The 14,934-nt window shown below is 32.9% G+C and overlaps 1 protein-coding gene across 17 annotated transcripts in view; it reads right to left on the reverse strand.

Annotated features, from left to right (window-relative positions):
• LOC114324805 (piezo-type mechanosensitive ion channel component) overlaps positions 1-14,934 on the reverse strand; it is a 369,243-nt gene that overhangs the window by 112,795 nt on the left and 241,514 nt on the right. For 13 of the 17 annotated variants that reach the window (XM_028272670.2, XM_028272668.2, XM_028272666.2 and 10 more), the window contains one exon: positions 9,722-9,889. The exons of the other annotated variants lie outside the window; for them this stretch is intronic. In XM_028272670.2, coding sequence (XP_028128471.1) covers positions 9,722-9,889 — 168 coding nt within the window. The remainder of the gene's footprint in view (positions 1-9,721; positions 9,890-14,934) is intronic. 17 annotated transcript variants of the gene reach the window in all.

Consider the following 14,934-nt stretch of genomic DNA (forward strand, 5'->3'; position numbering starts at 1 on the left):
GTGTTTAAATTCGTTTATTATATCCTGAAACACAAAATATGAAATGCCGTAAAATGTTTATCCTGATACTGATTCGTTAAATTAATAAACATAATTTCATTTATAACTGTAATAACAGTAGTTTCCACGTTAACAAAAATAAACAGCATAATTCAATTTGGACGTTACGAATTGTCCGTTACGAACTTGTATAGTTACCAACTGTCGCCGTTACGAAGTGTCGCCGTTACGAACTGTCGCTGTTACGAATTGTCCGTTACCAATTGTCTGGTTACGAACTGTCGCGTTACCAGATGTCATGGAACCGCCGACGGCTGTCCAAGTCTGTCTTATTAGCCCAATAAATGACCGTTTTGAAGTGTAATTTTCAGGGGCAACTCCGAATTGAATAAAAATTTGGATTCAGGTTCTACTTCCCCTCCACTTCGAAGTTGAATTTATGCCGTTGGTTGCTTTTACTTGGGGGGTGATAATCACCCCTTCTGAGGGGTGAAAAAACGCGTGTTTAAAATAAGCCCGGAAATGGATAAATTGACTGATTATAAGCAACTTTCGTTCTATAGAGTTTTTTACGTAAGTCAATATTTTTCGAGTTATTTGCGATTAAAAATGTTTATTTTTCGACAAAAAAACTACGTTTTTAGACGGTTTTTCGCAAATAACTCAAAACGTAAATATTTTATCGCAAAAAATATTCTTAGTAAAAATGTAGCTTATAAAAAAACTAAAAAAAATTGTGTATCAGTAAAGTCTATAAACCAAGTAAATGCAAAGAAATAGCTCATGACAAATACGTTCTTATTCGTCTAATTCCAAATTGAATATTTCAACGTGAAATCACCGAAAAATTAAGCAATTTTCGTGAAAAACTTATTAACATTTTTTAAAGAGTTTTAAGAAAAGCTTTATTTTTATTTTTTACAAAAGTTTCTAGCATCAAAAATAAAACGAGTTATACTGAAAAAAAGTTGGCCCCTTTTTTTGGTATAAAAAATCGTGAAAATCTCTCTCTACTTAACACCCGAAATAAACTTAATCGTTACCGCTTTACCATTTACTTTAAATGTATTTGTATTGCTTATATGGTCTGTAAGTTTGACAGGTTTGAAGTGCTTATTTTTTAAAAAATGTGGTTTTATAGCAAAAAAAAATTTTCTAAAAATTTCCTTTTTTCAAAATAACTTAAAAAGTATTAGTGATACGAAAAATCTCAAAGAGTAAAAAAATATAGGTTTTGCTGTTATAAATATGATTACAGTTTCATTTTGTTTTTCTGTAAGACAAAAATTGGTTAAGATATGGCTGTTTAAAGTTTGCATACACTCGTGTTTAGTGACTCCTTCAAGCCCTTTCAACTATAACCTTTTCAATAGTAAGCACTTTAAACCGGTGAAACTGACCATATAAAAAATAGATAAGTAAAGTAAATTGTTTGTAAAGCTGTAACGATTAATTTCATTTGGGGAGCTAAACACGGGGAGATTTTAATGATTTTTTTTTTACTAAAAAAGGGGGCCAATTTTATTTTGAGTGTAACTCGCTTATTTTTAACGCTAGAAACTTTTATTAACAATTAAAATAAAGCTTTTTTTAAACACTTTAAAAAAGTATATAAGAGTTTTTCCCGAAAAGTGCCTCATTTTTACTTTATCGTACTATATACGTAGTATAGTATAATAGATAAAGTTATAGGATCGTGCAAAAATTTTTTTTTCAGATTTCACTTTTTTTTTACGTTTTGAGTCCCCCTGAGTCTAAAAAGCAAATAAAAAAAACATGTCGGAAGTATGTACGTACGTATGTCGCCACCGCCCAGCAAAAACTACCGGACCGATTTCAATGAAATTCGGTATGAGTAAGTTTAAGAGAATTTTGTCGAGAAACTAAGCTTTTAAAAAAAATCTCTCAAAGGGGGGCCGAAATAGGGGGGTTATTTAGGGTCCATTTTTGCAAATTTTGACCGAAACGAATGAAATTTAACTCAAAGTTAGCTCATTGATAGGTTAATCTAAATACGAAATTTGACATTTCCAAATTCAAAATGGCGGCCAAAATGGCCGACTGCCCACCCGACACATTTCTCTACCTATCTAAAAACTTGTTTAAGATAAGTTTAATTTGAAAAAGTCGTTATATAGCCTAAAGATGGGGCTCTAAGAGGAAGATTATTATTTTTCAGAAAAAGTTATGGGTTGCCTATATTTAAGGGGTCAAAATTTGACATAATTTTGAACTAGATTTTCTCAAAAATGGCTCCAAGGAATTTGTTTATTTTTTGATGTAGTTTTGATATCCTCTAGGTAAATGGAATGACATCAGCCAGATTTCTTAATTCCCCATAAGAGGGGAGTTATGAATTTTTTATAAAAAAATATTCGGCTGCCCGTAACTTCCTTTGTAATAGAAACTAAAATCTGAAATTTTGCAGATATACATGATACTTTATTATCTATTATAACAATAAATTTTACCCAAAATATGGCTTCCGGTTGAAACGGAAATGAAAAAAAAATCTTAATTTTTTTAGATACGCCCTGTATATTTTTACATATTTTGAAAGAATCCAAAATTACCTTTCCAATGACATAAAACTCGTTGCTGTAGCTCAAAAACTCGAAAAGTTACAGTAAATAGAAATTTTGCTATAATCTTGTGTGTGTTCTCTCTCACGCGATGATAGCAGAGCATTATTATAGGGCAGTGAATGAGGGTACTTGGCTCCGAATTCCATCCTACTACATCGATGTACTTGATATTTTCACAGAAGGTAGGGAATTGCTCAAGAAACAAAATCTACCCTATATACTATGGCGCTTTTTATCTTGGGGCGGTTCCCACCCCTTCAAGGGGGTGAAAAATTTGTTGGTCAAAATAACGAAAGTGGCTAGAAAACCTATTTCTAAGCAAAAACTGGTCTATACTTTTTTTTTGAGAACTCGATACTTTTTGAGTTATGCGTAGTTGAAAATTGGCCATTTTCATTGAAAAATTACACCTTTTCGGACGGTTTTTTGTGAATACCTTAAAAACTATACATCGAACTAAAAACACTGTATAAAACATTTTTTTAGATTATAAATAATAAAGAGATTCGTTCCTTCGTAAATGTTCTGTTAATAATACAAAAAGATATATGGTAGGTGAAAAAGAGTTTGCTTTTTTGGTGCATGCTCAAATTGGTGTATTCAAGTTGAAATAACAGAGGAACGGTAGGTTTTAGGTGTGTAATGCTATCAACGCCTTTTGTAGTGTTTGAAAAGGCCTTTAAAACGAGCACCGTTAGATCGACGCTGTCAAGCCAAAACGGCATAAACGACAATAAATTGATTTTTCAAGAAAGCCAAAAAACTGATTATTTTTATTTTTACCAATTCTGCTTATCTGCACAGTGACTCAAAAAAATTGGTGATTTTTTTTTCAAATTTTAATATTTTATGAACATTAATGTGGCTGAAAATACTGTCTGAAATAAATTAAAAACTAGAAAATGGCGCTTATGTCCAATCAAGATATAACATTGGTGAATATGCCAAACGTACCTCTGGCGTTTGTGTCGATCGCATCGTTGTAAGGTTAGCCAATATGGCGCTTAAAAGGGATAGTTTAAACATATTGTACAAATCTCATTGTTGTCTAATTACTTCAAAGATAATACAGTAACATTTTCGAAAGCAATCAAAGATAAATCTAGTTAAAATTGAAAAACCATCTTAATTGATTCTTTGCATTTTTGCATAAAATTTGATTTTTGAGCATGTTCCACCAATTTTAAATAGAAATAAACATCATATTTAGATTCAGCGACCTCGAAAACATAAAGAATCATCAAAATTTGTCATTCACCTTAAAGTTGATTTTCGTGGTCGGTATAACATCATTTTAGGGGTTGCTGCCGCTTGCCTAACACTAGGTGTGCGATTTTTAAAGTCATATAACTTTTTTTCCTATTACATATTTTGACTGGAAATTTTTCAGAAAACTTCTTCATCACTTATATTTTAATACTGTATTGGTTAAAATTATAAGCTAAAAACTTCGTCACTCAACTTTTTTAATTAAACATGAAACTAACGAAATCTGACGACAAAATGTTTAAAAATTAATAACTCCTTTTTGAATTCGTTTAAACACTTTAGACAAAGCTCGTTGGTATCTAAATACTTAAAAAATGACACAGTAAAATTTTCAAAAAGGAAATATTTACAGCGACCAAAGATACAGTGAGGTAAAGTTGAAAAATCATCAAAATTGATTTTTTGAATTTTTACATGAAATTTGATTTTTGAACATGTTCCACCAATTCTAGATAAAAATAAACTTCATATTCGGATTCAGCTACCTCGAAAATATAAAGAATTATAAAAATTTGCCATTCACCTCCCATGGTCGCTTTTTCGATTTCTAAGCCTCAAATTAGGAGTGTGCCGTTCGCCGCCGTGTAAGTGAGCTATGGAGTGACGTCAGAATTACGCCTCTTTTCGCTTTGACAAGTTGTTGCTAAATCAGTTTTAAGCGTACCCTAATTATTAATTGTAATTCTATATTTTTGATAGATTAATAATATAATTTGTGTGTTAATTTTAATTGATTTCATATTTTTAGTTTTGATTTGATTTTGTTCTAGTGTTACTTTTAGGTGATATTATTCTAGGTATATAAGGTAAGAAATACTTAAATTTTTAAAATATGTTAAACAATGTTGTTTTGAAGCTATTTTCTTGTGGCATTTTTGTAACTAACTATTTTTAATGGGAAATAAGCCACAATTTTACTAAAAAAATGATTTTATTAACGTCCAAATAGGATCCGATTTAACCGTCGAAACGTTAATAAAAACATTTTTTTAGTAAATTTGTGGCTTATTAGACAAGCCGAAAACGGCGGGTTCGTCGGAGAAAATATTCCCATGACATTTTTTGCATAATCACGTTCGTGAGACATCCCAGAATAAGGTTCAAGAAGTCGCCCAAGGGAAAAGTGGTCCAAATTAAAAAAAAAAATTTTTTAATCAAATTGCAAAAATCAATATTTTTGGCCCGGACAAATTTTGTTTAGATTTTTTGGACCATTCTGGATAAAAAAGATCTCTTATAATTTTTCTCTAAAGTTGATCGTTTTCGAGATATAAACAATTTAAAATTGAAAAAAACGAAAAATGGCGATTTTCAAGGCTTAATAACTCTATTAAAAGTTATTACTATGAAAATCAGAAAGTGACTAAATCAAAGTTTAAAGCACCCCCTACAAGATCCTGGAGAAATTTTTGTCATTATTTTATTACTAAGCTGTTATTTTTAAGTAATAATAATGAGCGCCTGCACGTATCAGGTGCCCGTCTATAGTGAGTGCAAGAGAGATGCCATTCCGGTAGTGTATCTTACTCGCACTCACATTTACAGTTGCGTCAATGCGATCTTACGGCTTATTGTTAATGATTAAAAATAACAGCTTACTAATTAAATAATGACAAAAATTTCTCCAGCATCTTGTAGGGGGTGCTTTAAACTTTGATTTAGTCACTTTCTGATTTTCATAGTATCTAAATAATAACTTTTAACAGAGTTATTAAGCCTTGAAAATCGCCATTTTTACTTTTTTTCAAGTTTAAATTGTTTATGGTACATTCCATGTCAAATCACTCAGGCAAAAAATTTTGGATCTCCGATTTGTCTGAAAATTGGTATATAGCTTCTGAGGGACGTAAAAATACGATATTTAAGGTCAAAAAATCTTCTTCTTTTACTTTATCGTACTACATACGCAGTATGAGTATAATAGATAAAGTTATAGGATCGTGCAAAAAAATTTTTTTCAGATTTCACTTTTTTTCGACGATTTGAGTCCCCCTGAGTCTAAAAAGCAAATAAAAAAACATGTCGGAAGTATGTACGTACGTACGTATGTACGTACGTATGTACGTACGTATGTCGCCACCGCCCAGCAAAAACTACTGGACCGATTTCGATGAAATTCAGTATGAGTAAGTTTAAAAGAATTTTGTCGAGAAACTAAGCTTTTGAAAAAAGCCTCTCAAAGGGGGGCCGAAATAGGGGGGTTATTTGGGGCCCATTTTTGCAAATTTTGACCAAAACGAATGAAATTTAACTTAAAGTTAGCTCATCGACAGTTAAATAGAAATACGGAATTTGACATTTCCAAATCCAAAATGGCGGCCAGCATGGCCGACCGCCCACCTGATACATTTCCCTACCAATATAAAAACTTGTTTAAGATAAATTTAATTTGAAAAAACATTTATATAGCCTAAAGATGGGGCTATAACAAGAATATTATCGTTTTTCAGAGAAAGTTATGGGTTGCCTATATTTAAGGGGTCAAAATTTGACATAAGTTTGAACTAGATTTTCTCAAAAATGACTCCAAGGAATTTGTTTATTTTTTTATATATTTTTGATATCCTATCGGTAAACTGAATAACATTAGTCAGATTTCTTAACTCCTAATAGGAGGGGAGTTATGAATTTTTTATAAAAAAATATTCGAGTGCCCGTAACTTCCTCTTTAATAGAAACTAAAATTTGAAATGTGGTAGAGATATATAGTACTTTATTATCTATTAGCATAATAAATTTTACCCACAATATGGCTTCCGGTTGAACCGGAAATGAAAAAAAATCTTAATTTTTTAGATACGCCCTGTATATTTTTACATATTTTGAAAGAATGTAAAATTACCTTTCCAATGACATAAAACTCGTTGCTGTAGCTCAAAAACTCGAAAAGTTACAGAAAATTGAAATTTTGCTAGAATCTTGTGTGTGTCCCCTCTCACGCGATCATAGCAGAGCATTATTATAGGGCAGTCAATGAGGGTATTTGGCTCCGAATTCCATCCTACTACATCGATGTACTTGATATTTTCACAGTAAGTAGGGAATAGCTCAAGAAACAAAATCTATCCTATATACTATGGCGCTTTTTATCTTGGGGCAATTCCCACCCCTTCAGGGGGGTGGAAAATTTGTTGGTCAAAATAAGCATGGAAGTGGCTAGAGAACCTATTTTTAAGCAAAAACTGATCTATACTTTTTTTGAGAACTCAATACTTTTTGAGTTATGCGTAGTTGAAAATTGGCCATTTTCATTAAAAAATGACACGTTTTAGGACGGTTTTTTGTGAAAAACTATGTATCAAACTAAAAACACTATATAAAATTTTTTTAAGATTATAAATAAAAAGAGATTCGTTCCTTCGTAAATTTTCTATTTATAATACAAAAAGAGATATGGTAGGTAAAAAGAGTTTGTTTTTTTTTGGTGCGTGCTCAAATCAGTGTATTCAACTTGAAATAACAGAGAATCGGTCGATTTTAGGTGTATAATGCTACCAATACCTTTTATTGTGCTTGAAAAGTCCTTTCAAATAAGCGCTATTAAATGTCTATTACATTCAAACTAAGCGAGATATGCTGCAAAAAATTGATGACTAACGAATTTTAAGAAAAAAATTGAGAAGTATATTTAACCCCTCTTCCACAAGAATTTAAATGCATCGTTTTCCTTCTACAATACATTTTACTACAGTGTTATTTGATGCATGCTCAAAGTGCTCATGCTTTTGTAGTGTTTGAAAAGGCCTTTAAAACGAGCACCGTTAAATGTCGGTTACATTCAAACTAAGCGAGATATGGTGCAAAAAAAGATATGACTAATGTACTTTAAGGAAAAATGAGAAGTACATACATTTAACCCCTCATTCACCAGAATTTAAATGCATTGTTTTTCTTTTGCAATACCTCTTAATATAGTGTTATTTCTACTTTCAAAAAGTTGGACGGGTGAAAAAAATAAGATCAAATTATAGAGCGCTTTTTTAAATTTTCTTAAAATTCTTTCTTTTGTTCCATGCAATTCGAAAATAAAAATGTTCTATCCCCGAGAAGTGGTGGGAACCGCCCCCATGATGAAAGCGCCATAGTATATAGTATATAGGATAGACTTTAAATTAGGAGATTGGGCTTTGGGCTACTCCCAAAATTTCATTACAATCCATGCAGTAAAATGCAAATATTGTAAACTATTAATTTCTCTATGAAAAATGAACTAATTTGAAATGAAAGTATGACTAATATTCTATTGATTTATGCAATAATTTATAGTGTGTCCCCGAACATTTTCTCAAATGCAGGAATTAATGATGCGTAGAACCATAAAATATTTTCAAGTATACAAGGTGTTTCTAAAATATCAAAATAACGAGTAACTTTGTTATTTTTATAGAATGCCAGTATCTAGTACGATAACGATAATAGATCGGTACGATAAAGTTCTCGGGCGGCCCTTCCGTCCAGCGTTTTTAGTTATTTCACGATGAAATATTCTAGTTGGAATTAGACGGATAAAAACGTATTTTTCATGAGCTACGAATTTAATTTTGCAGGATCTATAGACTTTACGAATACACAGCTCTTTTTGTTTTTTTATAAGCTACATTTTTGGTACAAATTTTTTTAATCAAGTATATTCAAATTCAAATTAAATACAACGACACCCGACTTGGGCGTCGAAACGTTAATAAAATCATTTTTAGGTAAAATTGTGGCTTATTTCCCATTTGAATATACTTGATTATAAAAATGCCACAAGAAAATAGCTTCAGAACCACATTAAAAATTTTTTTTTGATAAAATATTCACTTTTTGAGTTATTTGCGAAAAACCCTCTGAAAACGTAGTTTTTTTTGTCGAAAAATAAACATTTTCAATCGCAAATAACTCGAAAAGTATTGACATATATAAAAAAACTCTATAGAACAAAAGTTGCTTATAATCAACCAATTTATCCATTTCCGGACTTATTTTAATCACGCGTTTTTTCACCCCCAAGAAGGGGTGACTGTCACCCCCCAAGTAAAAGCAACCAACGGCATAAATTCAACTTTGAAGTGGAGGGTAAGTAGAAGCTAAATCCAAATTTTCCTGCAATTCGGAGTTGCCCCTGAAAATTACACGGTATCGCCGTATTTCCCGTTCATTTACTGAGTATGACGGAGAAGCTGAAAGGTTTGGTTATATTTTCCTATGCGAATCTCGTGACCTAGGTATTTGTAAGCCATTACCTGATCTATGGATCTTATTCCTTCGCATATATCTTCGCTGACTACAAGATTTGTCATCACCTGAGTTTTAGCTATATTTATTTTCAATCCCCCTTCTAGCGAGGAAAGGTAGAGCTGATTAAAAAGTTATTTGGCCTCATCTATCCTATTACATGTGTACTTTTACATATATATTCTAATTTTTTACATACATACAATAATCCAATTTTATTAAATTCCAATAGATAATTATAATGAGACTTAAATATAATAGTGAAAATTATAGAACACTGATTCTGTTGTTATATTGTGTACTTCCACAGCAATAACGTGTTTTATGATAATATGCAACATAAATACATAATTCTTCATATTATAGGTATTGCGAATAAATAAAATGCATAAATGCTTGCAACACTATGGACGAAAATCGGATGATAGCATGATGATTTAAAAAAATTGAACATTGTGCTTAGTTTTGAGATTTGAGAAGCTAGTGTCAAGATTAGAATAAAGTACGAGCCAAAAGAAGTCGTAAAAAGAAGACTGAATATGTACTTGAATTTTTTTGTTAAAAATTTCTGCAAAACCTGCAGTTTACTTTCTAAGAAAGATGACATATAATAAAAAAATAAAGTAAACTGACTTTCACCAATAACTCACTGTAGGAGGAGCCGAAAACGTTGATGCCAAATGGGGACGATCGCTTCTTCTATCTACAGGCATAGACGTCTGTCTGTGCAACATAATGCTATGGCGAGATTCCCTCATCGTATGTGTCCGATGCAGGAGTGCTTTATTGATATCCTCTCTAACAATTGTGTTAAAAAGCTAAATAAAACCAAAGAAAATGAAGGATTTTATTTCAACGCCTAGATTAAAGAAAGCTTTAACAATAAACCAAATCATACTAATATATAAATTTAATAAAATAATTTAGTCTAATGAATTAAATTTTAAATAGGTCTCCTTTATTTTCTTGGATAATAGGTCAATATTAAAAAAATACGGAGACAATTTTTAGTTTCTTCTTTTAAGTACCACTGATCAAATTTGAGCTCAATTCACATAAATTAAAACAAATCAAATTTCGATACATTTATTTTAAACAGACAGAAACTAAATAAACTCAGTAATTTAAGTATGGGGTGCTCCATAATTCAGTAAAACTTTATGTTATACACATGTAATGAGTAGTGATGAAAAACTACAATACGGACAGGTATAGTCAGTCTACAAGAGTCCTGAAGGGTACCGGAATAGCATCAGTACTGGCTATCCCTGTGTTACCTACGCTGGTACCTGGTTACCTCCACGATAACTTTTTGATTATACTGCAATGTAAAGCAAAGAACACATGGAGACCCAATGAAGAGATGAATAATCACACAAACATAGATAAACTAAGATATATCATCTGGGACACGATAATGCATCTAGCGAACAAGTAATCTATATTACCAAATCAAAACTAGCAATACCTATAAGAATCTCCCGAATAAACTGAATCAAGATAATAAAGTGTCTCAAATATGGTTTACTAAGCCACAGTATATAGAGGTTCCACAGTAAAATTACTCCTCTGTCGGCGCTTTGATCTCAAGAAGTAATACCGGCAGTACGCAATTGGTAATTCACCAGTGGTTGATGCGGGTTTTCCCTGTTAAAATCCGTACGTTTCTATGCGACTAGCAATGCGAGAGTGGGGCAAAAGCGACTAAGAACATTGCGCGGTCGCCATGCCATGCGCGACTACAGATTTTACTTCCAATTTTTCGGAGAGTGGTTCTACTGTCCCTCTTTATACTGTGACTAAGCTTAGAGGAATCCGAGGGATCTAACTAAAAGACTTGTTGGGAAAGCAAGTCGCTTGAAGCCCTAGAAACATTCTAAGGTATCATGATTGAAGCTCTTGAATTCCGTTTGTCAGTGGTCTACTTGGGGGTCCATTTTAGCAGGACACTCAACTGGAACATTGACATCCAACACACCCTAAGCAAGGTAAGGAATAGAGCTAAACTCCTTATAGCGCTGTCTGGAACGTCTGGAGTTACATCAAACAAGACTCTCATTCACACATACAAAAAATAAGGCCCATTATCGACTACAGAGCTGTTCTCTATGCCTCAATCAACCGTCCACATAATAACACCATCCTGGCTTGTGAGCGAAAAATACTCAGAAAGTGCCTCGAGAAGCACTGGAGATATCCGTCGGTGTTAGTTCATCCACTCGCAAAAATACTCCCTATCAATGAGAGAACCCGTTTTCTCAGCAACTAGTACGTCTCGCGCACGATGTACGGTAACAACCATAGAGCAAAATATGTTCTAACAACCCTTTGCAATCGGCAAGGTCACATACTCACCATCAAACAAGACTCTCATTCAGTCATACAAAACATACATAAGGCCCATTATCGACTACAGAGCTGTTCTCTATGCCTCAATCAACCGTCCACATAATAACACTATCCTGGCTTGTGAGCGAAAAATACTCAGAAAGTACCTCGAGAAGCACTGGAAATATCCGTCCGTGTTAGTACATCCACTCGCAAAAATACTCCCTATCAATGAGAGAATCCGTTTTCTCAGCAACAAGTACGTCTCGCGCACGATTAACGGTAACAACCATAGAGCAAAATATGTTCTAACAACCCTTTGCAATCGGCAAGGTCACATACTCACCATCAAACAAGACTCTTATTCACACATACAAAACATGCATAAGGCCCATTATCGACTACAGAGCTGTTCTCTATGCCTCAATCAACCGTCCACATAATAACACCATCCTGGCTTGTGAGCGAAAAATACTCAGAAAGTGCCTCGAGAAGCATTGGAAATATCCGTCCGTGTTAGTACATTCACTCGCAAAAATACTCCCTATCAATGAGAGAATCCGTTCTCTCAGCAACAAGTATGTCTCGCGCACGATTAACGGTAACAACCATAGAGCAAAATATGTTCTAACAACCCTTTGCAATCGGCAAGGTCACATACTCACCAGGGTTCCCAAAAATAAAGTTCCATTCCCTCCAGCCAATCTTCTACAATTGGCCAGAAACGAACTTCCTGATGAGTATTATGATATCCTAGAACAAATCCCCCTAATATATCGCTGATAACTTAAACTGCATTCCTATATGCTGAATCCAAGAGCCGCTCCTCATTAGTGGCAGCGTTGAATCCTCCCTGGCTGGTTTGGGCGAGTTCACGGCAACTCTTCTTCTCTCTACAGCTTCTATGCTAAAACAACCTTCACCTTCTAAACCCCCGGTTTCACTAGCAATTTTGCTCCTCCACTCATATCAACCTAACACTCACAAACAAGCTTACTTTCATCGTCCTTACACTCCTGAAAAGGAGTTTCCATCAACCTGAAGAGGCTCAGGTCTAAATGGGGTATAACCAACGAGTTCACACAAGGCATCATGATATATCCCGTTATAAATGAAATTCAAAAGTGGTTGGACAAAATCATAATAACCATTGAAGAAAAAATCATACAGGAGCGAACCCATATGGAAAAGATCTTACAACAATATTGACAGGAAGCGCTGGGTTGGTCTAATGAATTTTAGCAAACTAGAGCTGAAGATGGTTTAAAGGATGGGGATTGGACACTGCGAACTACTGAGGAAACAGTTACAATATACCTAGATAGAGTTAAGCATGATACAGAAAATTCGACATTCGAGGAATAAACTTCCATAAATATCCTTTGTGAATGTGAAATGCATAGTGACATGATGGAGTATATACCTACAAGCCTATGGGTCCAGGATAAATCCTTAAACTATCCTTGAGAAAGTTGCTTGCTTTAATCTACAGCACAGAAATTCACAGTGTTGTTTAATCAAATGACAGGGTGTAATACAAAAATTTCACGATGATTTCAATTTTTACGATGATGTATTATTTTTATTATACATATACAGGGTGTCCAGAAACTCTACCGACAAACAAAGACAGGAGATTCCTCAGACAATTTAATCCAATTCACTTAGTCCGAAAATGCTTCCTAAGGGAACTAGAGCTATTTGAAGATGGCGTCTTATAATTAGTTTTTCTTAAATACCTCCAGAACGCTTCTATTTAGAAAAACGAAAATTAGTACGCATATTTATCTTCCGGTGATAAATCGATTCCATCCCTTGCGAATTTCTAGTAACGGTCATAGGCGTCCGTTTTGGGTAGGGCAACGGTTATTTTATAGCATAACTTTTTTTATATAATTTTGAAGCATTTTTGACTCTGAATTATTAATCTGTAAGGTATTCTAGTACTAAAAGGTACTCTTGCTTTAAGTCGTTGGATATACCGTTTTCTGGAAAAATCGATTTGAAAATTTTTCGTTTTGTGAATTTGAAAAAAAAAAATTAAAAAAAAACTATTTAGAAACACGAAAACTGGTACGTGTATTTATATTCCAGAGACGAATCGATTTCTTTAATCGCGAATTTTTAGTACCGCCCATATGCGTCCGTTTTGGGTAGGTCAAGATATTTTATCGCATAATTTTTTTATCTTTAGTTTTTAAGTATTATTGACACTAGATTATTAAATTATGAGGTATTTTAGTACTAAAAGTTACTCTTGCTTTAAACTAGTGAAATACACCGTTTTTTTGAAATTTTTTTAAAAAAATTTTCAGATTCAAAAACGAAAAATTTTCACAATTTTTCTAGAAAACGGTGTTTATTTTAATTTCTAACGTAATTTTCGTTTTTCTAACTAGAACCATTCTGGAGGCATTTAAGAAAAACTAATTACAAGACGCCATCTTCAAAGAGCTCTAGCTCCCTTAGGAAGCATTTTCGAACTAAGTGAATTGGATTAAATGATCTTTAAATTATCTGAGGAACCTGTCTTCGTTTGTCGGTAGAGTTTCTGGACACTCTGTATTATGTAATTTTTAATCGAGATCTAAGAGACTTTAAGAAACGAAAAAAAAAATGAATATTACTATTTAGAAACCATCGGAATACTTTCTAGACAAGAACTACATATCAAGCTACAGAAAAAAAGAAGAAAGCCTAACAAACTCATGTAGAATATCGAACAAGAGATATTAAAAAAAATAGGAAATATTAGGGAAAATAGTGAACAACATTAGACATGGAATGTATATCAGTTTAAATATGAATATATCTGCCGCTGAAACAATACACGTGCTGCATGCTTCACTCAGATGCAGCATTTACATTAAAAAACGGTTCCATGTTTCAATAATTTTAATATTATGTGAATATGAGCTCACATCAGTGTAACGCTTACAAAATACTTACCTAATACACCTACATTTTCTGAAATATAATCATAACACTACAAATGCTATTTTCGGTATATAAAAAAACATTTAACAACAATTTTTTTTCATTCAACATGGATTCTCGATGCAAAGGGTATCTAAATAGGATAAATGAAAACACAAAACATAAAAACTACATAGTCCCAAACGAAAACTAAATACATACTGGATTTTTTAAAACAATTTGACATCTTCGCTCATATTTACTAGATTTGTGCCCCAATTTTTTGAAAGCAAGTTTTGATAAATTTAAATGAATTTTTTATTTACTATAATTTTTGGGACAAAAATCTTATAATTTGTCTCATAAGGTGGCTCATATTTTAAGAACAGTAATAATCATCATAGAATCAAGGAATGTATACGTAATGTAATGTTTGATAGCCTTTCTGAACATCCATGGATTCTAGTGTCTTGGTCTACTAATCACTCTGATTAGCGGCAGACCTTTAATAATGTTACTGTTCCAGTACACACTCTAGAGTGGACAATGCGTTCTTTGGATCTTTGACGCATTTTCGACTTTCTTGTATAGTCTTCGTTGGTTTGAAGATGGATTTGAA

This window comes from Diabrotica virgifera, chromosome 4, assembly GCF_917563875.1.
Source record: "Diabrotica virgifera virgifera chromosome 4, PGI_DIABVI_V3a".
Lineage (NCBI taxonomy): Eukaryota > Metazoa > Arthropoda > Insecta > Coleoptera > Chrysomelidae > Diabrotica > Diabrotica virgifera.